Source organism: Hyperolius riggenbachi, chromosome 6 (genome assembly GCF_040937935.1).
Source record: "Hyperolius riggenbachi isolate aHypRig1 chromosome 6, aHypRig1.pri, whole genome shotgun sequence".
NCBI classification, from domain to species: Eukaryota; Metazoa; Chordata; class Amphibia; order Anura; family Hyperoliidae; genus Hyperolius; species Hyperolius riggenbachi.
In genome coordinates this window covers 203,523,095-203,541,205 of record NC_090651.1, presented here as the reverse complement: position 1 = coordinate 203,541,205, position 18,111 = coordinate 203,523,095, and the positions used below count along the sequence as shown (strand labels likewise).

The 18,111-nt window shown below is 45.6% G+C and overlaps 1 protein-coding gene across 2 annotated transcripts in view; it reads left to right on the top strand.

Moving 5' to 3' along the window:
* Nucleotides 1-17,001, top strand: part of LOC137521284 (cryptochrome-1-like) — a 110,352-nt gene extending 93,351 nt beyond the window's left edge. For both annotated transcript variants that reach the window (XM_068240319.1, XM_068240317.1), the window contains exons 7-11: nucleotides 1,426-1,593; nucleotides 2,263-2,403; nucleotides 5,586-5,737; nucleotides 7,885-8,120; nucleotides 16,232-17,001. In XM_068240319.1, the coding sequence (XP_068096420.1) occupies nucleotides 1,426-1,593; nucleotides 2,263-2,403; nucleotides 5,586-5,737; nucleotides 7,885-8,120; nucleotides 16,232-16,287 (753 nt within the window). In that variant the 3' untranslated portion in view covers nucleotides 16,288-17,001. The remainder of the gene's footprint in view (nucleotides 1-1,425; nucleotides 1,594-2,262; nucleotides 2,404-5,585; nucleotides 5,738-7,884; nucleotides 8,121-16,231) is intronic.
* Nucleotides 17,002-18,111: the final 1,110 nt, after the last annotated feature.

The window sequence follows — 18,111 nt, the reverse complement described above, 5'->3', positions numbered from 1 at the left end:
GACTCAGCTATGATTATTCCTGAGCAGAGCCAGAAGGGGGCAGGCTTGGGCTTGAAAATACATCAGAGGAGACAGACTCCGCTATGATTCCTGAGCAAGGCCAGACTGAATGCTCAGTCTGGGATTTTACCAGGGCTGATAAGCAAGCTAAACAGTGAAAAATTCTTTCTGCCTTTCCCTTTTTCTTAAAATTTGCTTGTATAGCGATTACCATATACTCTTTACACATTTTTTTTAAACCATGTCTACACTATGAATTATATGTTGCTAATCAATACTCACATCAAGCTCTCTGACAGTCAGTACTGGTGCACCCCAGGGCTGTGTGCTTTCCCCACTGCTGTACTCACTTTACACCAATGACTGCATCTCCACAGATCCATCTGTTAAGGTTCTGAAGTTTGCAGACGACACAACAGTTGTTGGTCTCATTCAAAACGGGGATGAGTCTGCATACAGGCATGTGGTGGGACAGCTTTCCTCCTGGTGCAGCAGCAACAACTTGGAACTAAATGCTCTCAAAACCATGGAGATGATAATAGACTTTAGGAGATCTCCCCCCCAGCACCTCCCCTTAACCATAAATGGATCCACAATAACCCAAGTAGAGTCATTCAAGTTTCTTGGGTCCACGATCTCTAACGACTTAAAATGGGACAACAACACCGCCACTATTGTCAAGAAAGCACAACAGAGAATGTACCATCTGCGGCAGCTGAAAAAGTTTGGCCTACCTCAAAATCTAATGGTGCAGTTCTACACTGCAATCATTGAATCCACCATAACATCATCCATGACTGTATGGTTCAGCTCCTGCTCAGCATTAGAAAAGGGGAGGCTGCAGCGCATCATCCGATCAGCGGAAAGGATAATTGGCTGTAGCTTACCTTCCCTGCAGGATCTTTACACTAGCAGGTGCAGAAAGAGAGCATCCAAAATTGCCTCTGACCCCTCTCACCCAGCTCACTCCATCTTCCAGCACATGCCTTCAGGAGTAAGATTCCGGTCAATCGCTACCAAAACCTCTAGACACAGGAACAGTTTTTTTCCTCAAGCAGTAGCCATACTTAATGCTGAACCACGTTAGAGCTGCTAGGACTGAAAGTAATCAGCACAGAACTAAACATGAACAATTCTCACATTGCTTACTGCCACTATACTTATAATGTCCTTAACTTGTAATATTCACACTGTCTGTCCTTGTATTGTTTTTGTTTGTGTTTGTTAAGCAACTGCCAAGACAAATTCCTTGTAGGTGCAAACTTACTTGGCGAAAATAAATTGATTCTGATTCTAAAAGGAAGGAAGGCATTTTAGTAATTTCAGCAGGTACAACCTTATAGCAGTGATATGTAGGCAAATATGTTGTCTTCAAAAGTTTTTTAAACGTCTTTTGTACAATAAGGTTCCTTTTGTGTCTTTAAGAAGAAACATTCAGATCCCCCTGTATCGCTCCATGGTCAGCTGCTCTGGCGGGAATTCTTTTACACTGCTGGAGCTGGAATCCCAAACTTCAACAAAATGGAAGGAAACCCTGTGTGTGTGCAGGTTGACTGGGATGACAACAAGGGCTATCTTCAGGCCTGGAGCCAAGTGAGTACTATGGGATACCTTAACTGAGTGGTAAATTAACCTGTTATAGATTTAATTCTTATGACACTGACACTATAAACTTCACAACAAAGTCTGCTTGACTGCATTGTGTACCTGCCCTTCAAGGCAAGGATGTTTTATTTTTTTAGTCACTGTTCATTTAGTCCTTTTTTTAGTTCTAGTCTCATCCGTTTTTCATTGTATGCCCTTCAGAAATTGAGTTTTTGAATAGTTAGTACGTTATAAGGCGTTACATGTGCCTGAATTTTTTGTAATGTTGGTTTTCCTGAATTCATTTAAGATAAGTCTTTGCTTTCAGTATGTAACTGTACCCTGCGTTTTGCGAACCGTTGGCAATCTGATTTGGATCACACAACGCAACATAGTGGAAAAGAGCCCTAATTCACTACCTTTTCCAGTGCAACATGACACATACAGTACATGTATGCTTCATTGTAACTGTAAACATGCACATCAGTCCAGTAACGCACAGCATGCCTCACATTCTGCCAATTGATAACACAGCACCACACTGCTGACCAACAGATGTAAAAATATTTCATTATAATTGCATCCTGTTTGCAGTGCATCAGACAATATAATTGCATAGCTAAGTGTCAGTAGTCCGTGGCCTTAGTTAATGAACTCCTTCTATGTGCTCTCCTTCAGGCCAAAACAGGTTACCCCTTCATTGATGCTATCATGACACAACTGAGGACAGAGGGATGGATCCACCACTTGGCACGTCATGCAGTAGCCTGCTTCTTGACGCGTGGAGACCTGTGGATATCATGGGAGCAAGGTCAAAAGGTTAAATAACTGAGAATAACGTTTATACCATTACTTTCTAGGGCCGTTAGCCATTTTTATGTATGTATTGCTATGTATTTTGCTTTTTGCAGTAAAAATTGTTTAGAGGAAGAGGTAAAAAAAAGCGGTTTAAAATTTCCTCCACTTAGACATAAATAGAGATTTTAGCCAGCAACACTAGAAAGCTTTTCAGGGGTCTCTCAGCACAGCCTGTGTGAAAAAAAGCTTTGTTTATAAGCTGTTTGTAACAATTTGTGTCAGCATCGGGGGAGGGGGAGGCAGAGTTGTACTATGTAGCAAGGTTGCACGTCTCCCTGGCTGTAAACGGTTTTCTTCACACTGGAGAGAGAGAGAGAGAGAGAGAGAGAGAGGAGATCAGGCACACAGATGCAGCTAATGGTTATTTGCACACTATTTGAAGGTATATTTCGGCTTTCTATCATTCTGAACTCTTTTTACCCACAGTTTTAATGCTATTGAGGACTGTTTCTGTATGCTGGATATGCTGGACACAGTCCTCCATAGTAATGCCCTCAGTCAGAACTTTTCTCTGTCACTTTTTTTTCTTCACACAAACAAAAAGATGAAAGAAAAAGCCTTTGTATTGCTATTTGCTAGTAATTACTGAAAATATTCTAAATGGATCTGATCCAAATCTACAATAAATACTTTCAAATATACCATTTGCTGAAATCTAAGGATTTTGATTACAGTAGCATTTTAAATCAAACCTATATTAACCTCCTTGCCGGTTATCCCGAACACAGTTCGGGGTAACCTGCCCAGGAGGATTTCTCAGGCCCCGCTGGGCCGATTTGCATAATTTTTTTTTCCTACACGCAGCTAGCTCTTTGCTAGCTGCGTGTAATACGTGATCGCCGCCGATTCGCTGCTACCCGCCGCGCCGCCCCCCCGCCCCAGACCCCTGCGCAGCCTGGCCAATCAGTGCCAGGCAGAGCTAAGGGGCGGATCGGGATTCCCTGACGTCACGACGTCCATGACGTCGGCGACGTCATCCCGCCCGGTCGCCATGGCGACCGGGGAAGCCCTGCAGGAAATCCCGTTCTCAATGGGATTTCCTGCATACTCTTGATCGCCGAAGGCGATCGGAGTGGGTGGGGGGATGCCGCCGCTCAGCGGCTATCATGTAGCGAGCCCTGGGCTCGCTACATGATTTTAAAAAAAAAAATTAAAAAAAAAAGTGCGGCGCTGCCTCCTTGCCGGATTTTTTAGAACGGCAAGGAGGTTAACAATGTATAGGTATGATGCCCATTATTTTTTCCCCATTTTTGTGGGCAGTAGATTTTTAATTGTCTTTTAAATCTGATTGCTGTACACGTTCATGGAGTCTTTCTTCCTCAATATATGTGAAGAATGTTGATTTTCCATGAAATGTTATCATGCACTCACCTGTCACTTTCACCATGCTGATTTGCAAACTAAACAACAAATATGAAGCAGAAAGCACAAACAGTTTGCCACATGAAGCCCTTGGCTACAATTTTATAGCTCTTCAAAAAAATAACTGCATGAGGTTTATTAACCACTTGCCGACCGCACGCTTATACCGTGCGTCGGCAAAGTGGCAGCTGCAGGACCAGCGACGCAGTATTGCGTCGCCAGCTGCAGGCTGATTAATCAGGAAGCAGCCGCTCGCGCGAGCGGCTGCTTCCTGTCCATTCACGGCGGGGGGCTCCGTGAATAGCCTGCGGGCCGCCGATGGCGGCTCGCAGGCTAAATGTAAACACAAGCGGAAATAATCCGATTTGTTTACATTGTACGGCGCTGCTGCGCAGCAGCGCCGTAAGGCAGATCGGCAATCCCCCGGCCAATCAGCGGCCGGGGATCGCCGCCATGTGACAGGGGACAGCCTGTCACTGGCTGCACAGGACGGATAGCGTCCTGTGCTGCCCGGTTCACCAGGGGGGCCAGGTAGGAGAGGGAGGGGGAGGATTTCGCCGCGGAGGGGGGCTTTGAGGTGCCCCCCCGCAACACCCGGCAAGCAGGAGCGATCAGACCCCCCCCAGCACATCATCCCCCTAGTGGGGAAAAAAGGGGGGCGATCTAGTCGCTCTGCCTGCACTCTGATCTGTGCTGGGGGCTGCAGAGCCCACCCAGCACAGATCAGCTAAAACAGCGCTGGTCCTTAAGGGGGGGTAAAGGGTGGGTCCTCAAGTGGTTAAAGACCAGTTAATAATAATCAGGTTACCATACACATGTCTAGCAGTAGTAACAGTGAGTGGGGCTTGTTGCCACCCACCTTCTCTCCAGTTGTTGGCAGTGGGAGGGGTTTTGTAAAGCCAATTGCTTGCGTTCTTTAAGAGGATTTTGAGATGTGGCACAAGGTGTTATGGAAATGGTGGGTGCAGTCTGACATTCATTCTCCCTCCATTGTGAGTCTGTGGAAGAAAGCCTGGCTCATGGAATGAGGGGTTGGAGGAGGTAGCATTTTGTCTGCATGCCTTGAGGCTGGTGCAAAGAGGATGGGAGATGGGTGATCCATTCAGAGAGGTGTCACATGAATCCTGGAGTTGAGAACTCTTTAGTGTAAGAAAGGGTTTTGGTGGTAAGTAGCACAGCTATCTGTATGAGAGGAATCAAAACATAATTTGAAGTAGGCTTAAAAAATTATTTTGCAAACGGCCAGACTTAGCTTCAGTGAATTGTGGAGATTTTTGCACCAACACAGCAAGGAAAACCTTTTGGTGCACCGTGTCACCTTCTGCTCATGTGAGCTGCCAGTTGGGAGGTTATGGGCTATTTTACATGGGTGGATGAATGGGTCTTTTTTGTGTGTGCGTGGTGTGTGTTTTTTCCTCCAGTGAGAAATTCTCTTGCTGATTGGTAAGGGCAATATTTTTCCTATCTATGGCCATGTCTGGGACATACCACATAGACAATTGTTACGGTATTTGTTCTGCATGGTTATTCTTCAATGGCAGAAACCTTCACAAACTGCATCTGCAAGTACCCACCCCGTAAAGGACCACTCATGCATTCATGTAAGAAGTACATTTCTGAGACAGTAAAATGCATTAAAATTACTTTTTTTCTATGTCACTGTACTTAATAAAGATCTAAGAAATTGATTTGTAGAAGATGGTGATGAGTGCTAAAACAGTCTTTGTGAAAGAGGCCTATCAGTTTGGTTAGATTTTTATCCTCTTCTTCTCTACCGGCAGGTGTTTGAAGACCTGCTGCTGGATGCTGATTGGTCACTGAATGCTGGAAACTGGCAGTGGCTCTCAGCAAGTGCTTTTTTCCATCAGTTCTTTCGGGTTTATTCTCCAGTGGCATTTGGGAAGAAGACTGACAAGAATGGTGATTATATAAAGTATGTAAAAGCAAAAAGTTATTTACTGAGCTGTAGAAAATATTGATTATGTGAATATAACAAGTTTTCATTAAACTAGTGCAAACGATTGTGTCCGTCTTTGTCCTCCAGTGATCTTCTCCACTACAATGCTGTCATGCAAAGCTTTCTTTCATCCTCCGATAGGTGCAGCAGGGAGGGCAGAAGTGCAGGAACAGGCTACAATACCATACTCCTTATGTGCTTGTGCACAAGAGTCTGGGTACACACAAGAAACAGAGGGATCCAAAGAGTGCTTACCTCACAAAGAAGAGGGTGTGGGTAAAGGTGACAGCGCTGCCATGATTTAGGGACAGTAAGGTTGTGCAGACGCAGCCTAAGGCTCCCTGCACACTGCATGCTATTCCGATTCTGCTTTTTCATCGGTTATTACTTCTGATTTTTAATCTTTACTGCATGCTGCATTTTTTGATCCGTTTTTCTGTTGAATGTATTCAGGGAAAATCGGAATTGGAAAACTGATTTGCAGTGTGCAGGGAGCCTTAAACTGGATTCATACTTTACGTGTTGTGTGTGTGCACTGCAATGGACACTGTGTTATAACGCACATTATTTCACAGCCTAAACAATGTCTGCACAGGTTTGTACACGCTATCTAAAAGTACGTTTGATATTACTTTAACTACCTTTTAGTACTTTGTGTTGCTTATCCATTTAATGGAAACAGCACTGTAAAAGATGTCAGCACTTTAGAGTCTATACTTCTGTCACTTACTGTCCCACAGAGAACTAGGAGTGTGGAGGTTATCAAAAACTTATGATAATCTGAAAGATTTGTGAGAGACCATGAGCCCAATGGTGCGATATTGCCTGTAAAGTGGGTGTATTAATAGGAAAATGTGTATACTCGCATAGGTGGGTTGCATATATTTGCAACCACTGTCAATAATTCATAGATTTTAGCTCTGGCATACTTCAATGAAGGTGTCATTGAGCAGAGACAATGAAACAGTAAAAACTTAAAGGACACCCGAGGTGAAAATAAACGATTGTATCTATCATCCTTCTCCTAAAAATGACTTTTTAAGATATTCCACAGCCTTTTTTTTATGTTTAAATCTACTTTTTAAGTTTTAACTGTTTTATAGTTTTTGCTCAAGGACACACTCATTGAAGTATGCCATAGCTAAAATCTATGAACTATTCACCCTTTTTATAACTTTCCTGCTCTCAGAAGCCATTTTCTGCTAGGAAAGTGTTTTATAGTAGGAATTTCTTATCAGTGAGGGTCACACTGTAGTCACTGAGTCAGGACTGAGTCAGCCACTTACAGTAATATTTAACTCTTTCAGGCAGAGAAAGAAAAAAAGGATTACAACATAGTTAATTGTGTGCTAGGCACTGTACATACCATGTCTATCTCATCCTGTCACCTCTGGTAGCCTTTAACCCTCTGGGCGATACAATTATATCGCCCAGGAGGTGGCGCAGCACTATTTTTTTTTTAATTTTTTGTTTTTTAAATCATGTAGCGAGCCCAGGGCTCGCTACATGATAGCCGCAGCGCAGCGGCATCCCCCCACCCACTCCGATTGCCTTCGGCGATCAGAGTAACTGCTGGGCTTCCCCGGTCGCCATGGCGACGGGGCGGGATGACGTCACCGACGTCTTGGACGTCAGAGGGAGTCCCGATCCACCCCTCAGCGCTGCCTGGCCTGATTGGCCAGGCTGCGCAAGGGGTCGGGGAGGGGGGGGGGCTGCGCGGCACGGCGAGCGGCGGCGGATCGGCGGCGATCGGAAGTTACACGCAGCTAGCAAAATGCTAGCTGCGTGTAACAAAAAAAAAATTATGCAAATCGGCCCACCAGGGCCTGAGAAATCCTCCTGCGCGATATACCCCGAGCTCAGCTCGGGATTATCGCTCAGGAGGTTAAAAACTAGATTTAAATATAAAATAAAACTTTGGGATATCTACAAAAAAAAAAAGTCATTTTTAGGAGGAGGATGGATACAATTGTTTTTCTCATCAGTTTATTTTCAGATGTCCTTTAAGAATAGGTTCAAGCAGTCATCTGTCACATCTGATTTTTATGGTACTGTAGTTTTCCTCTTCTAAATTTTATATTCTGACATCTGCGTGGTATTTTGTTTTATTGGGTCTCACATAGGAAATACCTGCCAATTTTAAAGAAATTCCCAGCTGAGTACATCTATGAGCCATGGAAGGCTCCCCGCACTGTGCAGGAGAGAGCTGGCTGCATCATTGGTAAAGATTACCCCAAACCTATCGTTGTACATGAGACAGTGAGCAAGCAGAACATTCAGCGAATGAAGAGTGCCTATGCCAGGAGATCTGGAGCTAGTACTGAAGAAACTGAGGGACAGAGTACAAAAACTACAAAGGGTAACCAAATCCATTTCTTCAATAAGATAATTACTGTGCAGTTTTCTTTGAAAGACATCTGCTTAGCACACTATTAACCACTTGAGGACCCACCTGTGAAGATATATTGGGGTGCTGATGCTGTTAAGGATAATACAGTAATTTCATTTTCCCATTTTTATATCTGCTGTGGTATGTCAAAGGTGTAGAGATGCAGGCTAGATTCATGGACTGTTCATGTATTTGTGTGGGTGGGTCACTAGACCTACATTTGCATCTAAAGAGGTCTTCAGTGAATACGACCAGTCACCTTCAATAGGCAAGGAAGCAGCTCATTAAGCCCCTAGCAGTCACTTTTGATCTACTGTCCCAGGGGTGATTGTCTGCCTCTGTCTACAGGCAATCTTTTCATGTATGTGCTAATATACACTTTACCCAAGGAAATAATGTGGAGGAAGCTTTTTGATGTCTGCAGAGTTCAATGGGTGAGATTGTGTCCTGTCAAACTTCAAGAAGCTAAAACAGGAACCCCCTTTGAAGTGCATATCACAAGAAGGATTATGACAAGCGTGATGTCACAAACGGGGAAACTGCATTAGTTCCTGGGGGCTGGACATTAAATGCCCCAGGGGACACTTCAGACTATTTAAGGTGGCCCAGGACAGCCACCGGTGTCTTCTCTCGGAGGTAGCGAATAGCTAGGGAGGATCGCGACTCCTGGTCGAAACGGCGTCCTCCCGTCAAACAACGTTCTAACCTAAGCTGGTAACGTTTTTTCCCCCGTTTATTTTTACGCAAATATCCGTGTGTGTTATCTTTGTAACCTCTTATTTTTGTAACTTTTATCTTGTAACATTTTTACTTTGTTTTTTGTAATCTTTTTTGTATATATTAAGTTCTGCATTGTTCTATGTTTTTCTAGAATATTAAATTATTATTTAATAAGTTTGACTTCTGCCGTACTAAACTAACACTCATAGCCTAGAAGAGACTGAAGTGTAACCGTGTATAAGTTCATGCCTAATTGTACGCTTGAGCAACACTACCGTATGAAATTGTAATTGCATTGTGTGTGGGGGCGTTTGTCATACGTTGGCCTAAGCGCGCAGCTGACCCAACGTACGAACAACGCCAGTGCGAGTAGCGACAGCAGAGTGGCTAACAGTATCGTTCGGAACGACTGTTAGTGGGTCTTTGCTTCACGACAGTGTAAGATTGCAACTGTGTGTGTGTGGGTGCGTGGCGTTCCCGTATTTGGCAAAGCTGACCCAAATACGAAAACGCAGATTGCGTATTGAGCACTCGATAGCTGAGTGAACGTGTCTAGCAACGCTAGTGGTGGCAGTGGGAAGTGTTTGAGGGGTTCCAGCCTTGTTTGTAGCTTAAATAAGGCTGTTCCCCGCTTAATCTGGTCAAACCCGCAGTCGGGAACCGTATACGCAGGCGTGCCGCGGGCCGGTTCCTGACATAATTGGCTGGCAGTGGTGGGATCGTTTAGTACATTAGTACGCAGTTTAGCTCGCTATTCTGAGTACTAAAGGCTGGAAGCTTGCTAGAAGCAACTACAGAAGTCTACTCAGTGCAGAATCTATATACTTTTTTTTTTTTTGTTCAAAGATACACACTTGGTGTTTGCTTTCCCTCCCCCCCTTTTTTCTTTTTCTTTTTTGCAACACGATGGCTCAGAAAGCATCCAGCTATGCAAGGCAAAACAAAGAGATGCTACTTAACCTGTGTGAGCACAGAGGCATCGAGACGGTGAGCGGCCAGACTAAGGAGCAGTTAGTTCGTGCGCTCGAGGAGCATGATGAGGCAGAACGAGCCCGTGCTTCAACGTCAGCGGATGCAGCTCACGACACGCCAGAGGAGGAATCGCTCCCGCCACAGGATGCGAGTGGAGACGATGTCCTGGATGATCCACCGAACACGGAGATGACATCTCTGGAAGCTGATCTACAGCTACTGAACTCGGCTGATCCTGAACTGCGCCTAAAGCTGATCCTACTGCACCGACAGGCAGAGAGGGAACAAGCTGCCCAGCGACTCCAGGCCGAGAGGGAAAGACACCAGGCCGAGAGGGAACAAGCTGCCCAGCGACTCCAGGCCGAGAGGGAAAGTGCTGAACGGCAACACCAGCTGGAGCTGGCTAAACTTCAGCAGCAGAACCGGTCTGCTGGACCCGCAGAACGCAAAGGTGAGCGAGTCCACAGAATCCCCCTGGATAAGTTCCCCGCTATGGACAAGGACTCTGACATAGACACTTTCCTACAGGGGTTTGAAAGGACTTGTCGGCAGTATGGGGTGCCCCGTGAGCAGTGGGCAAGATACCTCACACCAGGGCTGAGAGGCAAGGCCCTGGAGGCGTTTGTGAGTCTCCCCCAGGAGGAAGAAACAGACTTTGAGGCTATTAAGAAAGCCATCATTGCACGATACCACCTCACGCCAGAGGTGTATCGCAAACGTTTCAGGACAGTGCAGCGAGGTCCTAATGACAGCCACCTGGATCATGCTTGCAACCTGCGCACTGCCTTCCAGCAGTGGCTAAAAGGACTGTCAGTTAAAACCTTGGATGCCCTGCAGGAGCTGATGATAAAAGACCAGTTCCTACACACCTGTCCTGTTGAGGTCCGGCTGTTTGTGCTGGATCGAGAACCCAAGACAGTGGATGAGGCTGCGGAAATGGCCGATGCCTACACCGCCCATAGAGCACCTGAGTCCTGGAGGACTACTACGCCCAGCTGGAGGGGAGAACAGAGTGCTAAACCTGTGTCACCCAGCACCCAGAGGAGGCAAGCACCGCTATCTCCTGGATTCAAGCAACCTGACACTCGGAAATGCTTTGTATGTGACAGGGTGGGTCATATCAGCACGACTTGCCCAGAGAGGAAGAGGGAGGCCCCAAAATCCAGTGAGGCCTCAAACCCCAGTGAAGTCCCAACGGCTTTGTGTGCTACCAGGAATGCTACTGGCTATGCAGAGAATCTGCAGCTTGTCACGGTTGGGGGTACAATTGCCACTGGGCTGAGGGACACTGGAGCAGAAGTGACTCTCATACATCCCCAGCTCGTGAACCCGGAGCAGTACATACCTGGGAAAATGATGGCTGTCCGAGGAATTGGGGGTGTCACCCCAGCCATACCCACCGCCTTGGTCCACCTGAATTGGGGGGCCGGCAGCGGATTGAAAGAAGTTGGGGTAACCGACAAAATCCCCACCAACGTTTTGCTGGGTACTGACCTGGGACGGTTAGTGGCCCGGTATGAGCCTACTCCAAACCCAGTGGGGCCTGCATCCCCAGCAGACGTTCAGGACTCTTGCAAGGTACTGTTTGATAATGCTGTGCAAGTGGGGAATGCTGGCGAGGCCCCAGGGGCTATGGACTGTGTACTAGGAGCCAGCCCTAGTGAGTCTCCAGTGCCTAGGCCTGGAGTGGAACCTGTTGATACCAAGAATGCAGAAACTGATGAGGTCATTTATGACGCACGGACTATCGAGGCGATCGAGGCAGGAACTGTTGATGATACTTGTGAAGTGCTGAGTAGCAATGGGTGTAATGCTGCAGATAATGTTGATGTTTTATGTGATGTCCCAAATGACAATATATGTAGGGCTGATAATGCTGCTGTCATATGTGATGTGCTACATAATGCTGTGTGTCAGGTGGACACTCCGTCGGCTGCAGGAGTAACCAGCCGGGCTCGCTGGGCTGCAGCAGATGGATTGCCCACTGAAGGGGCAGACGGCACCAGGCCAGATCTTTCCCCTTCAGATGTTTTTAAGACCAAATGTGATGTGATTCATGATGTGTATAATGTGGGCACTCCCTCAGCTGCAGTGGTAACCCGCAGCGCTAGCGGGTCTACAGCAGAGGGACTGTCCACCGAAGTGGCAAATGTTGCTGGGTCAGCCACATCCAATTCGGAACCTGGCCCGGAGGGCCCAGGAGCCTCTCCGTCTGCAGCCTTCCTGGAATGTGTGACAGGCAGCACTGAGCTCTCTGGGGCTGTTCGATTTGACAGCAGCCTGGAAGAGCTCAGGGGGCTAGCCAGCAGGTCACCAGCTGGGAGGGGCGGGCTGAGAGGGTCCTGGGAAGTTATTCCCTCTGAGCTGTCCAAAGTGGAGGAGGCAGACCGGCAGATAATCGTTCCCCAAAGGGACCGAGAGATAGGTCCTGCCACTATAGAGAGAGTGCGTGTAGCGACTGTGGGGACCCTTCCCCAGCTGCAGCACTGTCTTTATGGTCACGAATTCACGGTCGTCACTGACCCGCATTCCCCTGGTTGGTTACGTCAGGTTGCCAAGGGCAACGACACCTTGCAGCAACCTGACCTAGCTTTCCAGTCGTATAGCTTGGAGCTAACTGACAGGTGGGGAACCCTCCTGAGGATGTTAAAGGGTTACCCCACCCGGCCAGGCCGTCAATGTAGGCTTTGGCAGGATGATTCGTTAGAACCACCTGCCAGCGCTATCCGGAAGGGGAGCAATCATGGGAATGCTGATGGACTGTCCCGTCAAGCAGAACCAACAATGTAGGTGCTGGCAGGATAATCTGGGAAGATCATCTGCCTTGCACCAAGTTAACGGCGGAGGTGTGAAGATATATTGGGGTGCTGATGCTGTTAAGGATAATACAGTAATATATTTTCATTTTCCCATTTTTATATCTGCTGTGGTATGTCAAAGGTGTAGAGATGCAGGCTAGATTCATGGACTGTTCATGTATTTGTGTGGGTGGGTCACTAGACCTACATTTGCATCTAAAGAGGTCTTCAGTGAATACGACCAGTCACCTTCAATAGGCAAGGAAGCAGCTCATTAAGCCCCTAGCAGTCAATTTTGATCTACTGTCCCAGGGGTGATTGTCTGCCTCTGTCTACAGGCAATCTTTTCATGTATGTGCTAATATACACTTTACCCAAGGAAATAATGTGGAGGAAGCTTTTTGATGTCTGCAGAGTTCAATGGGTGAGATTGTGTCCTGCCAAACTTCAAGAAGCTAAAACAGGAACCCCCTTTGAAGTGCATATCACAAGAAGGATTATGACAAGCGTGATGTCACAAACGGGAAAACTGCATTAGTTCCTGGGGGCTGGACATTAAATGCCCCAGGGGACACTTCAGACTATTTAAGGTGGCCCAGGACAGCCACCGGTGTCTTCTCTCGGAGGTAGCGAATAGCTAGGGAGGATCGCGACTCCTGGTCGAAACGGCGTCCTCCCGTCAAACAACGTTCTAACCTAAGCTGGTAACGTTCTTTTTTCCCCCGTTTATTTTTACGCAAATATCCGTGTGTGTTATCTTTGTAACCTCTTATTTTTGTAACTTTTATCTTGTAACATTTTTACTTTGTTTTTTGTAATCTTTTTTGTATATATTAAGTTCTGCATTGTTCTATGTTTTTCTAGAATATTAAATTATTATTTAATAAGTTTGACTTCTGCCGTACTAAACTAACACTCATAGCCTAGAAGAGACTGAAGTGTAACCGTGTATAAGTTCATGCCTAATTGTACGCTTGAGCAACACTACCGTATGAAATTGTAATTGCATTGTGTGTGGGGGCGTTTGTCATACGTTGGCCTAAGCGCGCAGCTGACCCAACGTACGAACAACGCCAGTGCGAGTAGCGACATCAGAGTGGCTAACAGTATCGTTCGGAACGACTGTTAGTGGGTCTTTGCTTCACGACAGTGTAAGATTGCAACTGTGTGTGTGTGGGTGCGTGGCGTTCCCGTATTTGGCCTAAGCGCAAAGCTGACCCAAATACGAAAACGCAGATTGCGTATTGAGCACTCGATAGCTGAGTGAACGTGTCTAGCAACGCTAGTGGTGGCAGTGGGAAGTGTTTGAGGGGTTCCAGCCTTGTTTGTAGCTTAAATAAGGCTGTTCCCCGCTTAATCTGGTCAAACCCGCAGTCGGGAACCGTATACGCAGGCGTGCCGCGGGCCGGTTCCTGACACCACCCTTTACCCCCCCTTAAGGACCAGCGCTGTTTTAGGTGATCTGTGCTGGGTGGGCTGTGCAGCCCCCAGCACAGATCAGGGTGCAGGCAGAGCGACCAGATCGCCCCCCTTTTTTCCCCACTAGGGGGATGATGTGCTGGGGGGGTCTGATCGCTCCTGCCTGATGGGTGTTGCGGGGGGGGGGCACCTCAAAGCCCCCCTCCGCGGCGACATTTTCCCCCTCCCTCTCCTATCTGTCTCCTCTGGGGATCGGGGCTGCACAGGACGCTATCCGTCCTGTGCAGCCAGTGACAGGCTGTCCCCTGTCACATGGCGGCGATCCCCGGCCGCTGATTGGCCGGGGATCGCCGATCTGCCTTACGGCGCTGCTGCGCCGTACAATGTAAACTAAGCGGATTATTTCCGCTTGTGTTTACATTTATCCTGCGAGCCGCCATCGGCGGTCCGCAGGCTATTCACGGAGCCCCCCGCCGTGAATTGACAGGAAGCAGCCGCTGGCGCGAGCGGCTGCTTCCTGATTAATCAGCCTGCAGCTGGTGACGCAGTACTGCGTCGCTGGTCCTGCAGCTGCCACTTTGCCGACGCGCGGTATGAGTGCGCGGTCGGCAAGTGGTTAAATAGATGAAAAATAGGTTTGTGTACAGAAGGCCATGTTTTTTTTGCCAAAGCTGCAAACATGAAATTTGAATGATGTAGAACTTCAGCCGCCAGCCCGCCAAGCACAGATCAGTGGATACGACAATGTGTTCCCAAAGCTGATCAAAATGCCTGTAATGTATGATCACCGGCATCAGCGAGATGCCCGTGGTCAAGTACAAAGTGAAAGTAAAAACACACATACACTACACTTCCTCTGTACTGTTAAGCAACAGTGGCTGAACAAATTTGAATGAAATTTACATAGTACACATAGTACATTGCCTGGAACAACATATAGGATACTTTCTATCCCCATAACCAAAAAGTGGGCGGAGACAAATACAGATTTCACTGGGAAAATGTAAACTGCTGCTATTCTTACACCGTTAATAGTAGAGTTCTCAAACTTTGTGCAGTTGGTCACTGGGATTAATAGTCAGAAAAGTGGGTGGAGCCTACAAAAGCCAATCAAAATTCACCTATTGATTTTTAAGGGGAATATTTAATTGCTGCCAGTCTTGCACTGTTAAAGGACATCTGAAGTGAGAAGAATATGGAGGCTGCCATATTTATTTCCTTTTAAACAATACCAGTTGCCTGGCAGCCGTTGATCTATTTTGCTGTAGCAGTGTCTGAATCAGACCAGAAACAAACATGCAGCTAATCCTTGTCAGATGTGACAATAATGTCAGAAACACCTGATCTGCTGCATGCTTGTCCAGGGTCTGTGGTTAAAAGTATTATAGCCAGAGGATCAGCAGGCCAGCCAGGCAACTGGTATTGCAGAAAATAAATACAGCAGCCTCCATATTACTCTCACTTCAGTTGTCCTTTAATGGCACAAGCCTCAAACCAGATACAGTATTTGGTCATTGGGTGACAGGGGTTCAAATTCAGAAATGGGGTGGAGCCACAGCCAATCAGATTTGTTTCATTTCAGTGCAAATTATTGATGCCAAAGACCGCAAAGCTCACAAACTAGGTCATTTAGGAATTGTGTTAGCGTTAGAAAAAGTGGGCAGAGCCAACACCAGCCAAATACATACCTGGGCAACACCGGGCCATCAGTTACGATATGTGTGTTTGCATTTTATTTTTTGGCTACTAGATGTTCTAACACTATCCTGTGTACTGAATAGTACACAGGAAGTAGTGTAAAACTGTGTTACTTTCAGTTTGTGAAAGACCATTGGCATGATCATTCACTACGGGACTCTGATCAGTGAATGAGAACATATATTCCTATTCCCCGATCAGTACTCTGCCGAGGGGGTAAGTGTGTGCCACTGTAAACACGGAGATACGTGCATCTACGCCTCGGAAGCAGTGCTGTTCCAGCTAATCTTGTCTAGGTATCTGGATGCACAAGTTTGTATACCTGTTTATTGTTGCACACCACTCTGAGAAGTAGCAAATGTGTCTTCACTAGTTTAACATCTTTTATGTATTTTTGATATTTTCTTTGCTCTGTTCAGTAAAAAGAAAAAAAAAACTTATTTCAAAGACAAAAACATGATTTTTTTTTTCCAGAAAAGAAGAGGAAGGGTCCCTCTGTAGCAGATCTTCTTACAAAGAAGAAGCGCTAAAAGTGTTTAGTCAACAGAAAATGCACCAATTCACCCTAGTCACAAACCGTATAGGTGACTATACTATTGTAAACTGCTGGAGAGGTGACTGGGAAGTGCAAGCTTATGTCTGTCATTACTTAGTACAATGGGCTTGACGTTCGTTGAAGAATGTACTGGAAGTAGGGAGGTCAATGAGATTCTAGTTTTTTATACTAATTGTACACAAACTTATGCAGCTTAAAAATGAACCAATAATATGCAGAAGCAGCATTTGATTGGTTTTTAGGTGGCATAACATTGGCATCAACTCAGAAATATTGGTACCTTATTTACCATCACTAACTGTACGTGATCTTGCTGTGTTTTTTGTTTGTTAAAAGGGTAGTCTACTTGATTTCAAGTATTGCAATACATATATGTATGTATGTGCATGCATGTAGAGCAACAAGTCCTCAATGCTGGAGCATGCACGAGACTACGAATGCACTACTTATGCCATAAAACCTGGCCAATGGTTGCAAATTTGTGCAACCTAATAGACAATTTTTTAAATGCATCTACGGCAGGTTTACAGAACTACTTTTGAATATCTACCTTAGCAAATAAGAGCACATTTTACTACAGGGCCATACAAAATGCTAGTTTACACAAATGTTCACTGTATGTTACATTTTAACGTTAACCGCTTTGGACAGCTTGTGGTGTGACCATGAAAATAAAAGTTTCAGCATGCATGATATCTTTCTTAAACTTATTTATATTGTTTGTGCAAAAAGGCTGGCACCACACCAAAAAAGTGTAAAAAGATTAGCTCTTTATTCCAAAAATGATCAAACATCAACTGACACAAGCTTATATAGTGATACAACACGTCTCTAGAGGTATGCTCTCTTCTTTACACTTGCATGTTCCCCATCAGGTCTGCTTATGTTTCTGGGCAAATTGATTGGTGTACATTATTTTAAATTGATTGGCTGATCGTGAGCTGTATCACTTTATAAGCTAGTGTCAATTGATGTTTGTATAGGGGCTGAAAGGCTTGGAAAAAAAGAGCTATAGTAGCTTGAAACAGCGGGCTGTCGTCGCCATAGCCCACATCTGTCATTTTAATTGCATTTTTGGAATAAAGAGCTAATCCTTTTACACTTTTTTGGTGTGGTGCCAGCCTTTTTTGCACAAACCATTCCTATGGATCTCGTGGATGCTGGGATCTGAGGCTTGGGCACACAGCAGTTCCTCTATGTAGAAGAGTGCTCCTCCATCTTTCATTTAAACTTATTCATATAAATCTTTGTAAATCATGTCTAATATTTGTTCAGTTAAAGTTTACTTCTTTACTAAGGGCCTGTTTCAACTACACGCAGATTGGATGCAGAAAAACTGACTCCAATGAATGTCTATGGGCCTGTTTCCACTAAATGCGATTTTTCTCATGCAGAGTTTCCCATAGGTATTCATTGGAGTTTTTCTGCATGCAATCTGCGTGTGGTGGAAACAGGCCCTAAATTATGGGTAATTTAGAATGCTCAGCAGATCTTTTCTGTGACTACCCATAGGCAGTGGTGATATCTGAATTTTAAGAAATGGATCTCTCTGGTACTAAAGTGGGTGAGGGAATTCCCTTCTCCTGTCAAATGTTTTAAAATGAAAATATGTAGGAGGGAAAAGGCTATAGGTCAGTGCTGTTTGGTGGAAGGGCCTGAATTTAGTGCACAAGCTCCTCTTCAAAGGCTATTTTTTTTGTTTTGTTTTATAGATTAGTTTTTTTTCAAAAAGGATTTAAGGCAGAGGTAATAGAGAAAGAAGATACAGATGCTATATTTTGAACTTTTTTTCTTTTTT